This window comes from Lepisosteus oculatus, chromosome 9 (assembly GCF_040954835.1).
Source record: "Lepisosteus oculatus isolate fLepOcu1 chromosome 9, fLepOcu1.hap2, whole genome shotgun sequence".
Classification (NCBI taxonomy): Eukaryota; Metazoa; Chordata; class Actinopteri; order Semionotiformes; family Lepisosteidae; genus Lepisosteus; species Lepisosteus oculatus.
Window position 1 is genome coordinate 9,521,649 of NC_090704.1, and position 17,795 is coordinate 9,539,443.

General features: G+C 35.1%; 1 protein-coding gene across 1 annotated transcript in view; it reads left to right on the forward strand.

The window, feature by feature from the left end:
- LOC102688311 (dihydropyrimidine dehydrogenase [NADP(+)]) overlaps positions 1–17,795 on the forward strand; it is a 201,412-nt gene that overhangs the window by 159,281 nt on the left and 24,336 nt on the right. Inside the window, exons 19-20 of the mRNA XM_006634975.3 lie at positions 1,219–1,361; positions 10,998–11,177. Of these exons, the coding sequence (XP_006635038.2) occupies positions 1,219–1,361; positions 10,998–11,177 (323 nt within the window). The remainder of the gene's footprint in view (positions 1–1,218; positions 1,362–10,997; positions 11,178–17,795) is intronic.

The window sequence follows — 17,795 nt, forward strand, 5'->3', positions numbered from 1 at the left end:
TTTTAATGAATAATTCAACTCGAAGAACCACTGATTCAAAGAAACAGAAAACAGAGGTATTTTGACCATTAACCACTCAAATATGATATAAAAGTAAGTCTTGTGACTCAATCTGCCTTCCCCTTTTTAGTATTATGTTAATAATAAACTTGTTTATGATGCACAGTAAAGCTGTCATTCTCTGAAGTCCTGCAACAGGACTTTTGAGGCAAGAAAGCAAAATTAGTGTAGACAATGTGTAGCTGTGATCAATGAAAGGAAACCTGTTTGCTAAACAAGGTTAAATCTAATGTGATAAACACTTCCATCTGTCAGCATGATTGGAGTAGAGGCTTTAATTCATTAGGGACATTGGAGCACAGGTAAATAAATTATGTACTAATATTAGAAGAAACAACAGTCTCTGCACAACATACTGAAGCTTTCATTTCTTCTTTAAGATTTATTTTCCTGAGCAGAATTTGTTTTAAATGAAGGGCACAATGCAGCCCATTGGTGTGAAGTCCATTAAAAATGCACACTTTTAGTTCAATAACCAAATTCCCCCAGTGCCACCTCAATCTCTTCTTAAAAATGTTGACAACTGCTTTCATAGACCCTGATTACCAGCAATCTGGGTTGGCCTACTGTTGCATTATGTAAAGCATGTAAAAATACTTAGTGGAGTATTACCTCACTAATGTTTGATAAACATGTATTAACACGATCTTATTACTGCTTACTAAATCTTGCAGGCAATACAAATGTATTCACATTGTGACAATTGCATAACAGGAATGGTGTTAGTAGTTTCTAAAACCAGCAGTAATCAAAATCTGTAAAATGAGGTATAAATCTTCACTAGAGTCTGGTATTGATCCTGTAGGTTTGAATATGGAAAATGAGGAAGTGGAGCCTAGAAGCTGATGAAATGAAATATGTTTTTTTTTTTTAAACGCAGGCCTGTTCCTTCTGTAGAGAAAAAAAAAAGGAGTTACTCCTAGAATATTAAACACCTGGCATCTATGGGAATTAAAGAAGAAAAGAATATTCGCGGACAGCATAAATCCTTTGCATGACAAGACATTAAAAGGATGCAAAGTGTTTCATTGATAAATAATTAAAAATGAAATTACATTATTAAATCAAAGTATTCAATTATTGCACAGGGGAACATCAAAGACTGCCATGTGGGTATTTTGATTAACGTAAACATTTTCTTCTTTTAATTTTGTGCAGGAAATGCCATTAGACCAATAGCACTTCGGGCAGTGTCTGCCATTGCCAGGGCTTTGCCAGGGTTTCCTATCCTAGCAACCGGAGGAATTGATTCAGCTGAGGCTGGATTGCAATTTCTTCAAGCCGGTGCTTCAGTATTGCAGGTAACTTTTAATTCAATTCACCATTTCAATAGAGAAAATAGTCCAAGTAATTTGCTTTTATGTGCTAGTTTTGTACGTACTGTAGGGACTGGGAGTTGTAAATGAAGGACTATGAGGTAGTTACAGGGCCTTTCTCATTCAGTATTTTATTTCAGAGAATCTGTGCTTTCTCAGCCTGTTCTATGATTACCCTTCATAAAACTTTAATGAAAAGATGTGTAGTTTTCTTTTTGTCAAGATAGATAGTCCACTGTTTTTGATGAAGCTCATAGTATAAAAAACAATTAACTTTAGAGAAGGGTATGAGAAAGTTTGTAACTGCTTTAGAGCCTAAACTCAAGCTTCATATCCTTTTTTGTACCTGTTATGATAGTTTATTTCAGACCCAGCATGTGCAAAGAACAGTAGTACTTTGAGAATAAATACCTTCTCAGTTTTGAATACATTTTAATTCTTTTAAACCTTTTCCCCTAAATACACATAGCAAGATCTTAACCTGTATGATCTGGGGAGGCTTCATAAGTCTTTCTGCAAAAGGCTTTGCAAAAAAGTGAAACTTTATTACAATGAGATTTTCTTTATTGGGTATTTAGATTTAAAAGCTTATAAAATTCATTTTCTTAAAATTCATATAAATAGAAAAGGGGTTTAGAAAAGGAGCAGTTTTCTCCTTCTTATTTTGTCAAATGTTTATTTATAATACAGACAGTCCAATATTCAGCAAATAGGTTTGTACAGTATGGTAAATAAAAAACCTTTTCTGCCTGACTTGGCTGCTGCATGTGTAACATTTTAGTGCTGTGTAAATATAATTACCTTTTTAAAAATGTGGTTATACTGTAGGTTATTTGCTTCATGTGTAAGGAAGGCAAATATTTATTTAATCTTCTGCAGAGGGTGTTTGTGAACAACAGTAATCTTCCTTTTCAGGATTTTCCAGTTCACAAAACGAGGACACAATTAAATCTGCAATCAAAACCATTTTTCAGTATATTCCATTCTGCTGTATTTTTTTCTTTTGAGGAAATATATATTTTTTGCTGATAAATCTTTTACTGTATATTCTGGTATATATTTATGTAGGAGCTTTTGAAACTAGGCTGTAAAGTCTTTGCTATTAAATTTTTATGCAAGATTAATTTGTCCTAAAATGTGGTTTGGGCCTGCATTAAATTCAGTCCTTCACTCACCAATCAATTGTAAAAAAAAACAGTAACTTAAAGGGGCTTTAGATCTGAGAGATGCAAGAAGCCTCTGGTGAGCAGATAGCCTCCATCAAGTGGCACTTCTACAATTGGCTGCTGGCAGGTGGGTTGAAATTTTTCATTTAATCTGAGCTTTGGCCTTGTTTTACAAAGACATAAGGAAGAGGTCTTGACTCTTTTGTGTCCCTTCAAACATTCCAAATGCCTGTAGGTGATTAAGGAACTATTGAAGTAAAAGGCCTGATCTGCATCCACTGGTAACTCATTTGTCTGGCACTCAAGGGAAAGTGGGAAGGAAAAGAAATCACTAATTCATTATGTTGTAATTAGCAAAACATCTTTTTTGACTAATTAGGTAGAATTTTCTTTAGGATCACTTTTTTGGATTACTTTATTATGGGTTAAGCTACTCACAGTTTGAAAATAACGGTTGCAATAGATGTCAGACTACAAATTGCAGTATTGTTTTAGTATGCATAAATGTATACATACAGTGTATGTTTAGTTATCATTTTTGTGGTATTTATGCCCTGACAAACATCTATGACCTATGTCAATGTTTTGTTTTAAACAACACTGGACCAGCTACAGTATCTTCCTCCTAAATGGATTAGTCCTTTTAAGGTTCAGGGCTCTATTATTAGCTTTTATTTTATTTTTTGCTTCATATATACAGTCTTTTAATTGTAAGGGATACATGAATAAAAATTTGGAAATGTGGCTATATACTGCATATATTTCAATACAAATGTGAACCCCTATATTTAAACAATGATTTAACCTATTTACTGAAATATTTAGGGACTTTGCAAAATCCCTGCTTTCATTTTTTTCCTGTTTACTCACATTCCCTTGCAAAGCAGAGCTAATCGGAGCTGAATGGAAAATTACCGTGGGCAGTGAGTGGGATTTCAAGAGATGTCAATCAACTTAAATTCACAAAACCTTTTAAGATATTGTTTTTTTTTTAAAATAATGGAATCTCAAATCGGAAAGAAATCAAACTGTCATGACCTGGCGCCAGTGTACTGACATGTCATTGAGAAATGTGAACTTGTATGTATCACAGGATTTCAGTGAAAATGTATAGGACATTCACAAATTGCATTAATCAACAGAAACTTCAAAACATATTTTACTGAATTCAATGTCCCATCATGAGCTCTACTAATCAAGATAAGCAATCTCCAGCCTATTTATGTGAACTCCTTTATTGTTGTAAACTGTGATTATTTATTTTACCATACATTTAGAAATAGCCAAAGCCTTGTTTGTGCCATAATCCTAGTTGGCAAAAACCTCATATAGGTTTGTCTTTACCAAAAACATATACAGTATGAACCCTGATGCTTGAAAAAGTCATGAATGTTTCAAATTAGGGTGCCATTTCACTTATCAAGCAACTTCATTTACTTTCTTCAGTTAAGGATTTTAGCACGTTTTTATGAAGAGAGAGAATAAACCATACAGCACATCCCAATTCCTTCTGCACAACATTTACTGTGTATTATAAATATGGAAATGATAATTCTTCCCAAACATACTTACTCTTATTAAAGACAACATTATTTGAAAAGCCCAAAAACAGAATGTAAAACTATTTCCACACATTTTTGTCTTTATTATAAAGTGCCATATTGGACCATACATTATCATAATTATTGACACCCTTCAGATTTACAAAAAAAGCCATATAAAATGTGTTCTAATTGCATGAGAATAAAAGTAGTTTTCTAAAAGCCTGTAGTCTTCTCATTTTCTGGGGCATAAAATGTAGCTCATTATCTGTGCTGTTTGTTTTTTACAGCTTTTTTGTACAGCTTTATCGAGAGTGCCAATAATTATTGAGCTCACTGTATATTCAGTGATGTATGTGTTACGTCCCAGTTTACACCAGAAAGTTAATATAGGTGTCTATTTTGGGATACTGATACTTGTGCAGTCTGACAAAGGAGTTAATTAAACAGGACAGTCCTTTATGTATGTGTTACATAAGAGCAGCATCAGTTCAGCCATAAAATGAAAAAAAAAAAACCTTGTTCTGTTTAGTTAAGTCACTTATTGAGTTCCTCTTTCAGCATGGGACAGTCAGTCTGGGTTTCAACCCTCAAACCTCAAACACTCTTTGCTTTAAATCAAAAGTCCGGTGGCAAAATGATCTATCATATCTTTCTTCCCCTCAGTTTCTTGTCACTCCAAGTTGGTTCACACTAGAACACTAGTGTTTGCTTTCTAATTCCTCCCTGAGGAAGGCTCTTTCTTTCTTTTTTTTTCCCTGTCCCACTGTCAGAGTCTCAACAGAATACATTTACTTCCCACAGTCCCCTCAGTCTTCAGTCAGACAGACTTCCTTCTCTAACTGTCATAGATCTCTTCCAACTCCAGTGTAGAAAATAACAGTTTACACCCATACATTTCTGTTCCGGTCTCCTGCATGACATCAGAAAACTATATTTCCCTGCCTTTTATATATTGCAGACACTTCATCATGATTGCCGAGTACTTTGAAGGGACAGGATTCTTGAAATTGTAGTTTGTACTGTAGCTTCTTTCTGGCTCATTCAGCAAATGGGCAGTGATACAGCTTCTCCACATCCCACAATGCTACAACTGTAACCCAAATAAATAGCACTGTTGAGGATAAGGTTAAAATTCAAGGTCAATAGCTGAATTTTTAGCTACTAACTAAAGCTGAAAATAATTGTTCCTGTTTTTCCATCTGAAAAAAAAGAAAAATGGAAACCTTTCCATACAGCACGTAAGGACAGATACCAGCCAAGATGTGGCTGCTGGACATTACTCTTTTAAAATGTATAAAAGTGTAATTGGAACAAGACTATCAACACTGTGCAGAATTACGAAGCACATGCTTTACTGAGGAGATGACATGATCCACTTATAGATCAATACTCTGGAGTTAATTCATTACTAAAAAAATTCATTTGCAATTACCTCAGGAGGTTTTGCCCTGCTTGGTGAGACCAATGGCTTCTCTAGCCCTTTTTCATAGGTATTCTTAGCAATTATTTCTTACTGACTTACAGGAAAGACAGAAACAATAAAACACAATTGTTGGCTAGCTTGTAGAAGATGCTTATTTCATCCCTACATATATCAAATGGCCACTTGGAAAGCTCTATGTGATTAGATTCAAATTCAATCAATTTTTAGAGTTCAGTTTCCGTCAAGCAAAATTTAACAAGTTTAAATATCACTGTTCGAGTGTATCCGCCTATTTCCCAAATGGTTGATGCCTTAAAACTACAGTAACACATAAGCATTCGTAACAAGTTGATTGTATAGAGCCCTTGTTAGATTATGAAATCCAAGTACTTCATAGCACATGATCTAGCTGTACAGTGAGGGAAGATGTTTGGCACAATAATCGATGTGGTCTACTTATATTCAGACAAGCTACAGATAACTGAGGAGAAAGATACATCTGTACAAATGTAATCATTTGTAATTTGTAATGTGAGCAAAAAGGGTTGTGTGAAAATCTGAGGTAACTGATGATAAGGTGGTATGGTGATGTGGTGGGTGTTAGCCGTAAAACTTTTCAAGAATCACCGTGCAGATATTCTGAAGATCATATTCTTAGACTTTGTAAAGAAGTAAGGCCATTTTTCTCTCACACAAATCCATTTTGCATTTGACATTGCGACTTTAAAAGTGCAAGCAAATAAAATGAATAATTGAGGCAGACAACAGGAGAGAATAGGACTTGAATGTACTGTAATATTTTTAGAAGAACGGAGTGTAAAGGGAGTTTTTTTAACAAACAACAACAGTAATGAACACACACAGGGCATACAGCTTGCTGTTTTTAGATTTTCAGAAGGCTTTTGATGAAGTTACGTATAAAATGAGAAAGTGGTAAAAAAGTGGGTAAAAAGGAAATAAGGGGATAATATAGATACTCAGTGATAATTAGTAATTAGTGGTGTATCACAGGGGACTGTACTAGAACCACTGCTTCTCTTAATTAATATTGATAATCTACAGTATATTGTATATCAACAGTAGATGGTATAGTTAGTATTATAGTCAAGTTTGCAAACAATAGCAAAATAGGAGGATTAGCAAACATTGTTGAACCAACACATGAAATTGAAAAGGATTAAGATAACATCTAAGACTGTGCAAACAGCAGGCAGATTATGTTTAATGTCAACAAGTGTAGAATATTGCACACAGTAGGCAAAAACATAAACTATAAAGCCAAAATGAGAAATGCTGAGCTTGAAGGAGATGTATGTATGAAAAAGACTTACTTTACTTGTACAGTAGGTGTTTACTGATGTTGATACAGCATTTACATCTTGATAATGTGTTAAAGCAGTAATAAGGTGAACAAAGGATACTGTCTTTATTTAAAATAACAGAATTGAAATCAAGGGATGTTAACATGTACAATGCACTAGTAATGCCTCAATAAGACTCTTGTGTACAATTTGGGTCAGAATGTTAAAATAAAGATAATGCGGCCCTAGAATCAGTCCAGAGGTAAAACAAATGTCCTACACTGACAGGTTGGAAGAACTGAATCTTTTAAGTCTCAAATAGAGATTACTATAATTGGACCTGATCCACGTTCAAAGTCCTCAAAGGGATTAACAAAGTCAAACCCGTGAACTTCTTCAGTATGAACAGCGAAACACGAACCAGAAGTCACAAGTGGAAGCTACGTGGAAGTGCATTTAAATCTGATAAAAGGAAATGCTTTTTTACACAGGGGGTTGTGAGAATACAGTATGTAATAAGATATCCAGCTATGTTGTTGAAGCCGATACCCTGGCTTTTTTCAAGAAATTACTGCATCTTTCTCAGATCACTTACTTACTGATTACCAAACAGGCTAGATGGGCAGAATAGTAACATAACACATTTTTTTATATGTTCAAAATTAATTGCAAGATCAGCATATTTGTCTTCACATAACTTTAAAGTTATTAATTCTTAAGATGACATCTTTTCAGTATAGAACATTTTTAAATATTGTATAAGAATGGCTTTAGTAGTGATTACTACTTTCATTTCTCTAACCATTTGTACCTTTCAAAAACAATATATTAGATATTGCATATCTATCTGCTTCTGATTCTCCCATATTGTAAAATGTCAGTTTATGCTGTCTATTAAGCCACCCCCAAATTATGCACCATCCTTTACTAGAAAAGTAGATGTGCATCTGTTATCACATTTGAGACTACAAAAGACTGCAAAAACTTGCTTTAAGTACCATTTTGTTGTTTGGCTGTATTAAACTTTCACATTTTGGGTGGAAGTGAGATGGTGTTCTGCTAAATGCTAGAATTTTATCACTTGAAATAAAAAAGCTGTCAGAGAGACCAGGGAATATAAAAGCATTTGAGATCTCAGAAGGAGTTTATATCAATGCATTGCCAGAGTTACAGAGCAGATAAAAGAGCCTGCTGTCTCAATTGCCTGGAAACTAGTTAGAAATTCTCACTTCGATTTATTCTGGGAGTCAGTTACATTAGTACTAAATGCAATGTACGAGGGCACCACATCTTTGATGTTTTGAAGCAAATGAATGGAGTGCTTCAGCTATAACAGCAAGATTTATGCATAGACCATTTTGGAGACACACCCTGTGTTTTCTGGATCTTGAGTCTTAAGGCAGAATGCAAATAAGCAGTGGCTGAACTTAGTTCATGCTTCGCTGATTCTAAAACAAAAGTGAACATATTTCAACAAATAATTGTGTTAATGTTGAAAATGTCACAAATCTTACTACTTTTTGGCTACTAAGACATGATATGATTATAAATATGGTGGTGATAGTTACTATGGGATATAAGGATGAAGCTAGAGTATATTACTTTAGACTTCATAGCTGTTTCTAAGTTAGAATGAAATTCATGTTTACACTTAAACAACCTTTAGAAAAAATCAGTTGACGCCAATAATTGCTGTAAAATCTCTTAGTCTGTGGGAGGTATAAAAACTCTAATTAATGCTTACTGTATTTCTCTGGAGAAATAGAATTTGTCTAATATAAATGAGCTTTATAGAGATATGCTCATGAGCTTATTTTATGAATCTGCTCCCCACACCCCCTTTTCAAATAAACTATTTCAGTGTTTTGAGCCTTGAATTTTAATAACAACAGGCAATGTTTAGTTACCTCTTAATGTGAAGACTGCTTTTCTAGCCAGGCTCATCATTGGCATATTTATAAGTGAATTGTTAAATTGTCCCTCTTATATTTTGCCTTATTCTCACCTAGTTCTGCTTTTGTTTTCAGAATTACAAAATTTTTAACAATACGCATATAGACATACTCCTGTCTTAACAGCTCTCAATAGTAAGTTCTATGCAAATCAGAATACTAATGAAAACATTGCTGTGAACAAGAAGTGATTAGAGTAAATAAATCTATTATCTCTGCATGGGGCTTTCACTCTGAAATTTCTTTTTAAATAAATAGAACAGCTGTAAATGTAACAAGAAATAAGATTTCCTAGATATTTTACAGATTTGGCATCAGAGAAAAAACCTTTAGTATACAGTAGACGATAAGACATTAAGGTGTTATGACTCTGAATGTACAGATGTATTTTCTGTTTAATTTCCTGATACCATATTGCTGTCAGTGTTGCAGGATATTTTTGTTCTTTTTTTCATATAACAGTTGCAGAGATGTTTAAAATAGATGTGTGGCTGCCTGTCAAACATTCCCATTTTCTCTCACTTCTAAGACGTCTTGCTTAGTCTGAACAGTAGTACTCAAGCAAATGTTGTTGGCAGTACAATGTGTTGTTCGATACTCTTTCAATGTTTTGATCAAGTTGTGAAATTCTTAATTTCCGAACACATTTTTGTTGTGAGATAGCTTTGTTTTCTGAAGTTCCTTTATGTTCATTGACATTGCTGGTTCCCTAAAGTAACACCACCAAAAATTACAGTATCACACCATTTATATTTTGCATTCTTTTTCAGTTAGCTTTAGGTCAAACTTAAGCAATACAACGTACAGGCTAAAAACAACTGCACCCATTTGTGGTAATAATGAAATTTATTTGGTACAGACATTTGTCTCAGCAGAGCAATGTAAGTTGTGCTACAAAATGTATATATTTTTTTATAAAATAGCTTTATTGTGAGTGATTAGACAGAGACAAATAGCAGATTCTTCACCTTGTATATAAGGAGAAACGGCAAACAGCACCACATTTCCAAGGACTATCTGAACAAGCTAGTAATGAAGAAATTGCTGGCTTAAGCATCTCATTTGTAAGAAGTAGATTTGATAAATCTTTGATAAAACCCACCATAGGGCATAAAAAAACAGGGTATACTGTAATTCTAATAAGCGTTCTCTGGAATGCTTTTTCCAGAGAATGCTTCCTATATGTACTTCCTTTCCTCTGGAAAGGAAGTACATATATCACAATATCTCTCTAATTTCCTTTTATGCTAGTCAATATTCTTCTCTTTTGTCTGATGTTCTGCATTTCAAATGGTGGTTGTGTTTCATGAGAAGGAATATTTTTAAAATTAAAGCAGTGATGTCTAGTTTTTCCTTCATCTGTTTTTGATGTGAATCATAAGTTCATGACTTAATTATTTCTCATTGTTTCCAGTGGCTTAGGTTCAAGGAGGTCATATTATTAAAATAAATATATTTTAGAAGTAGTATGCTACCACATAGATTTATGAACAAATAAATCACTGCTACCAATAAACTGTTCTTGTACAAATGAATCATTCTGTTTAAGCAAGCGATTCATTTAATGATTACTTCAACTAAGGATCCAAGAATGGAAACTAAGGAGTTATTCCTGAAAGCATACTCCACCCATCAATCAAAAGCATCAACACAGGTCCTATGCTAATATGACATCTCATCCCAGTTCTGATAGTGTTCATTAATTTGCTCTTCAGCACCCCAATTCTCTGCTTTTCACAAGCCTTATCCATGGAAAAGTTGCCTTTGCTCCTGTTCTGCACACTGGGCTAGCAAAATTAGTTTCAACAACAGGGGGTAGAGCTACTTCTTTTTAGAATTCTACATTTAGGGTTCGGGTTTGGATTAAGCCAACTACAACCAGTTTATTTTTTTGTTTCACAGGCAATGCATCTATTAGGAGGTCTTTATTAAAAATGTTTATATTGATAAATCAAGAAGATAGAAGTCAATGGCATTTAAAATCATAAGAGGTCAGACTACCATGACATGCACTGTACACTAGCTGCCTGCAACTGCTCTTCTTGTCTCTCTTTGTGCCAGAAAAAGTGCTTCACAGAAGCATCTCGTGGATGCTGTATAACCGTTTCAGTTTTCCCAGAGTTTTTCAAGACTGTATAATCCATATTTCCCCAAGGAGCCAAGACCATAACATTCTACATTATTTCCTTCTGTACCTTTTCCATGCCTCACTAGTATGCAATTCTGTGTTGATAGGTGTGCAGTGCTGTTCAGAATCAGGACTTCACACTGATTGAGGATTACTGCACAGGGCTGAAGGCCCTGCTCTACCTAGAGAGCATCGAGGAGCTGAAGGACTGGGATGGACAGTCCCCTCCTACCCAATGCCATCAGAAAGGCAAGCCCATTCTCAAGGTGTCTGAACTTGTGGGGAAGGTGAGTTATACTCTGAGAAAGACTTTACATGTGAACTGAAAAAAATGCAATTTACATCTTTTATGATGTACATTTATGACCCTGTGATCAAAAAGTAGTTTTACTGAGGCTTCATAAGAAATACTATTTTTTTCTTGTATTTGCTTTACATTTAATACATTTTAGTGTACTGGAATTTTAAAATGACACATTTGTACAGTAAGTATTTTTTTTTATACCTCTGAATTTTCTTGCATCCACTTAAATGATGTGTAGGTAATGAAGCCTACTTGAAACAATCTACTGTACATTTATATTACAGTGCTTAAATGTGAGGTTTCCTTTTTTATCATTAATATTAATCCACAATTAATATTTATTTCAGAAAAAAGAGCCACTAATTTGTGATATTTTATTGAATTGCAAAGTAATGTGTAACTAATTGCTTTGAAAGAATTGAATGGAAATATGAATTACTTTGTTTTTTAATTAATCTGTCCAGCTAGGCACATATACTGTATATTCAGCCAATGGAAACACTGAACTGAAATAAATATTTTGTTCCGTAAACAAATGTGCTTATTTTAACACTTCACATTGCAGTGTCTAATGGAATATTTATTCTTTCTTGCTCAACGAAACCTTTTGTTCACTTTTGTAAACATCTTTGTTCTTCCTCCTTCTGTAATCTATAATGCAGCACCTAAGTCTCACTGAGACACTTTTATTCTTTGCTGCCTCAATAACTTTAATCACTTGACAGTGGGGGCTTTTCCCTGGGCTTAAAGGTTTCAATCCTTATCAGCTATCAACAAAATTATATCGGATTTGCAACAAAGCAGGAACATAAATACACTTAGTATGAACTTAAAGGAAATTTAATTTAACCGCAATAGTGTTTTTTCCCTGCAGAATGTAATGGATTTTAGTAGGCTGTGGATTTTAACAATATACACATAGGAATAATGGATTGTATTTATGAAAAATAAAAAGAATATAATAGGGGAAAAGACACTACTTATAAGGTGTGTATATCAAATTTAATCCAATTTCCTGTGTTTGAATCACTACACTTTATTTGTTATCCAGAAAGGTTGAATATACTGTAGTATAGGTTAAGCAGTGACTTGTTCAGTGTATTTTGAGTGCCTGCAAAGGGACTACAGTATGTTTCATTTGCCAGAACAAGAAAGCTTCTGTTTAAAATAACTAAATAAATGCACAGTGAAGTACTGTTACTTTTGTTCTCATTGCTTGTGTCACACTATAGTACAAAGCTATGAAAGGTCAAGTATGCCAAGGCTGACTTTCTGTGGGCAGAGTTACATTTCCCAAGACTGTCACAGCTGTCTCTAATAACGAGAGTAGGGATGTGGAAAACAGCTTTTCGTTCCTTTTTCCCCCAATTAAAACCCATTTTAAAGTGAACTCTATCCAACAGAAAAGTTTTGTTTACAAATTAATGTAAAACAGTGTATCTTCACGGGTTGTACTAAATACATATTTTTGTAAAACATTATAAGAACATACTAAATGCATGTATATTTTTTAGTACAAGATTACAAGATGATTTATGTGTATACTTGGAACATTTATATGTACAGTACATGCTAGCAGAAGATATACTGTACTGTCATTAGGACCAGTTTGTTAACAATCATTGCTGTCCACAATCTGAGCAGTTTGTCAGTTATAACAGTTCATCTGAATACACCTAATTTTATCCTAGAGCATATTTGTGCTGGTTGTAATCTTCTTTTTGTCTTTTCTGTCATGCTCACCCTATGGCATTTCATTGAAGATGTGGTTCATAGTCTGAATGGTCAGAGGCTGGAGAATTAAGATTTGAATGGCATGCATGTTACAACATTTTACATACATAAAGACAAAATATATGTAAATATACTGTTTACACATTGTATGCATCATGTTTTTGCAAAGTATCACTAAGCTTCACATGACCGGTGTTTTCTGTAAGTTTTGTACAACAGTCTGACAATTTCTCAGTTGTTTTGCTGCTCAGATGCTCTCCTCTACTTGGCACTTATACATTTAAACATTTTTTATCTTCACCATTACTCCTATGATTAATCTTCATGGTTCAGCACCCATTCCAGATATTTTAGGTGTTCTCTTGTGTGAGCAAAAATATTCCAGCTGTCTGCCCATCATGCAAGCTTATTAGTAATGTCCCCTTACTGTTTTCTTTCATGCTGTGGGATTTCTAAAAATCAAGAACATGACAAGTATAGGCTTGCAAATGATTAACTTTAAACTCTGCCCTGACCCATTGTTTTGCATTGCTGCTATTTCTTCTATATCTGTTGTCTATACTCTGTACTTTATTAAAAATAACATTTGTTTTTCTTGCAGTTTCCTTCCTTGTTAAGGGTAATTACAGAGGTACATTGACAATATTATGTTTTACACCTTCCCTGGAGCCACCATAAGTTACTCATCATGCATTCCCTATCCATATTTTTTCAGGCTCTGTCTTAAAAAAAAAACAAACTGCTGGGATGTTTCTTTGTTTTTATATGATTCTCTTGTGAAATTTTAAGAAGGCACTATAGACTTCTGACTGTGAGAAGAGTGGGCATTCCTTTAAAAGAAGTTAGAGGTTCATGGGAGTAGCCGAGATTAAAGTTCAATAAACGGTCAGCTTTATTTTTTTCATTTCAAAACTTCGTATGACCCAATGGAGAAGGATTTCAGTTAAATTTATATGTGTTCCCATAACTTTGAGTACTAGTGTATTTACACATGTTTAATAAGGCCATTTCCTTTCACTTTTCTTTATGAACTGCTTCATGTGAAGTGTCAGTGTATATTTATTGCGTAACTTGTGATAAATGCTATCAAGTCAATCCTGGGAAATGGTTAGCATCTGTTAAGCAGTTATCCGGGAAAGTGGTAATAAAGCAGTCCAATGCATATATTGTGCAGCCTGTCTAAACAATATTTTTCATCTTCATTTTTGTGGCCGTAAATGAATGGACTATCACCAGTATACCTTGTTCATAACATTACATTATAGGTCTTTATCAGGCAATAGCATGTTTGCTGACACATGAGAAAAATATAACTTTTAGGTTTGCACATACTGTACTATGTACTACTTCATTGATAATTACAGTACATTACATTAAGGACACTTTGTTGTATTAGAAAGTGAATACCAAACAGAACTTAACCACTCCAAAATGCATAACACCTAGGTGAGCGAATCTGCCTTCCAGGTTTTGCAGTATTATACTCATGGTGAAAAAAAAGAAAGAATTTATATCGGTGCCTGTGTGAGGTTGAGCCATGTCACACCATTTCAAAACGACATCATCACACCGGGCAGAAAACAAAATCAGAATACCGGAGGCTAGACTGTTCTGGAAATACCTGCATCACTGTGGGGATCACATCATGTTAAAAGTCATCTGCCGCACATGTCAGAAAAAGGTTAAGATGATAAATTCAAGACAAATTAAAAACAATGTGCATGTACGCATTTGAGACATTTCTGATCTTTTTCAAAAGGCGATTTTCTATGTCCACCTTCCCATGCCCTAGAAATACAAGATTACACATGTAAGCTTTCCACATTCCTTGCAGTTCCAGCCTAGTGTCAGAAGTAGTGCTAGCAGTCATTTTGCACAGTAATTGAGAAGAGTGAAAGAATTGCTTTTCACATTGTTCAGATTGTTTCTACCTTGTGGACAGAGGTGCTCTTTAAAAGAAATGACACAGCTGACCCATAGCTTGCAACATTCAATGAAATCTGCACACACACACAACAAAATGCCAAGCTCTTTTCAAATTCCAAAATAAGAAGCTGTCAGAAAGCCGGTAAGGCTGAGAGGTAACGGGCTTGCCCACTGTGCAGTTTGAGTACAGAGACGAGGAATGACAGCTAGCCCGCAGGTTTTCCACATGGACAGTGGATGTCCAGTTAGGCCTACTGCAGTGTGTGCCAGCAGTACATCTGAGACACTGCAATGTACTGTACAAGCCTGCAGAGATGGATACTTATACCAAAGCAGATGTTTAATTTTTTTAAGTCAGAGTGAAGTACAGATAAAGGTGGACATTCATCTATCACCTCAAAACTGAAATAAGCAAAAGGGATGAAAAAAGTTGAATAAAATAATGTAAAAATAATGCTTTTGTGAGGAAAAAAAAGTTTAGATCTTAAATAAAAGCACACAGTGCGCAACAGCTAGCTTTTTGCAACAGCTAGGGGTTTAAACAAATTGGAATAAAACAGAAGTACCCCTGTTTCCTCTGAGGTCGTTTTTTCTCACTCCACCATGACTTCTGCTTTATTTATCCCCCCACAAATCACCATGAAAATGCCATAATGATAATCTGCTTGTTCAAAAAAATGCTTTCTCTAGAAATAATGAAGCTACAAAAAAGCTGTTGGAATCATGGATTATAGCATTATGCTCTAGCAAATCTCCTGCAAAATAACTCTCATTGTTAGTTTTTAATTAAGCACTCTTATAGGGAATTCTGAGGTATTCAGGGGACAAGAAGTTTTTGTTAGTTTTAATGTCAGGTTTACGTCATATTATCTTTTGTATTCTATGCATGAGCCAAAGCTTATACAAAATAAATGTAACAATAGTTACGAAGCACCATGGTGTTTAGAATGATATGCATCATCTTGTGAGAAAACATTGATGGCTGTGATCAATATACTGCATACAGTATTAATGAGTTGACAGTAAAAGTAAAGAGTCACACTGCAAGAACACGTAGCACAAATTTTGCCACATTTTTGTGTAAGGGAATGAGGGGATGCTTTCTCTCCCGGACCCTCCTGTGGCTATAAGCCAGTGTCTTTGCTCTTCTCATTTGTGCTCCTGGTCTTGCCAAACAAAAAGCAGGAGAACATTTGCCCCAGGAGGCAGGCAGGACTGGAATGTCAGCTCTTAAATAGCTGTTTGGCTCACTGTTGTACCAATATCAAGCTTGGCAGGCTCACTGCTGTAATGAAGCCTTCATCTGGACCAGCCTGCCTCTCTCAGCTGGAGGGCCTGGAGTGACTCAGTGGTGATTAGAGTGTGGAAGTGGGGGGGGGTGGGGGGTGGGAGAGGGGGTTGGTGATATGGGAAAGTTACTATTAAAGGCTTTAGGAGTGGGAATGTGCTGTGATGTGTAATATCTAATGTTAACTCTATACCGTACCAGGAAACTCAAACTTCTTTGAGCAATGTAGTGTAGCATCTTTCTACGTGCACGTGAAAGAGCAGCATGAAGACAAAATGTCTGCCCAGTAAACGTATTTTAGTAAGTTATTTTTAAACCTTTAAAGATCAATTTTTGTCATGGTTTTTCTTCAGAAAAATACTGTAGTTCAACATGTGTTCCCAGTAAGAATCTTCACTCTGCTCCCTTTGTAATTGTTAGTGAACTCTCTTTTTTATTTTGAAAGCAGTCATTTTGCTCTTTTGAGACAAAATAAACTGAAAATGAATAGTTCTTACAGGAGTTCAGTGACAGGCCTGCTCTGTCAGCAGCATTACCACCTTGTAGGCTGATACTGTCAGATCTCAGAAGCTAAACAAGGAACAAGGCTAGAAAAGCAGTTTGCTGCTGTAAGTTATTGGACCAGCCTTCAGCACTCTCCCCTCTTACCCAGGACTTCCAAACCAATGGCTCTGAATGGTAACCAGGGAAACTGTTCTGTAGTAAGAGCCCTCCTTCAGATTAGATGTTGACCAGGGTCCTGGCTACTTAGTCATGTAAAATCACTTTTACAAGTTTTGAAGGAGTCAGTGTGCTATCCTGAGTGTACTGGTTAAATTCCACTTTGGGTCTGCACAATTTGGTATTCCTAACTTTCAGCTTTAATTGAATTGCTAAAGCAATGTCTCACTTTTCCATTTGATGTGCAATGTGGGGCTGCTGGCTCCCAATGGCTACTGTGTGTCAGCCAGGTGGATGCTGCACTTCAGTGTGGATGAAGGGGATCCCCTACCAATTCTACTGGCATCTGTTGAGATGAAAAAGCCTTATACATATGAGATTAATTGTTATTAGCATCATAATTCTACAGATTTTAGAAGAAACCTTGACGTTGCCCTATTGGTCCAAAAGTAGTTTGGTATATACAGTAAATGTTACTCACTTTTTCTCCTCATTTTTCAGGAAGCTCAGAGTGCTTCAGGCTAAAGTTTTACTAAGTGTCATGCCATATTTTAATAAGGTAAAGTGTTATCCTCCTGCCAAAGAAGATCTTTTCATGATGCTTGTTGGACAGTTGCTATTTTTGAGATAATGTGTAGAAGAGATTGAGCGTCACTGTTTATTTGTAATTAAAAATGACTTTTTTTTCCAAGAGAAAATGCACTTCGAAGTTTTATCTTTCATAAGCTGTTTGTGGAATGTCCAAAAATAGCAAAGTTTCCAATATTAGTTTAGACAAGACACGCAAAAAGTAACATGTTTAAATCTGTGAATGAACACAAAAGTGTCCAATAAATGCTGTCAGGAGTATGGAGATCCATATGTTCAGACGTTAGCTATGCTACTTTTAGGCTTTGTTAACCATCACTGGTATCCTAAAATATGATAGATTACAAACATTTTGAAAGCGTACATTGAAAAACAAGGCATTCTTCTGTTCTGTGCAAAATCCAA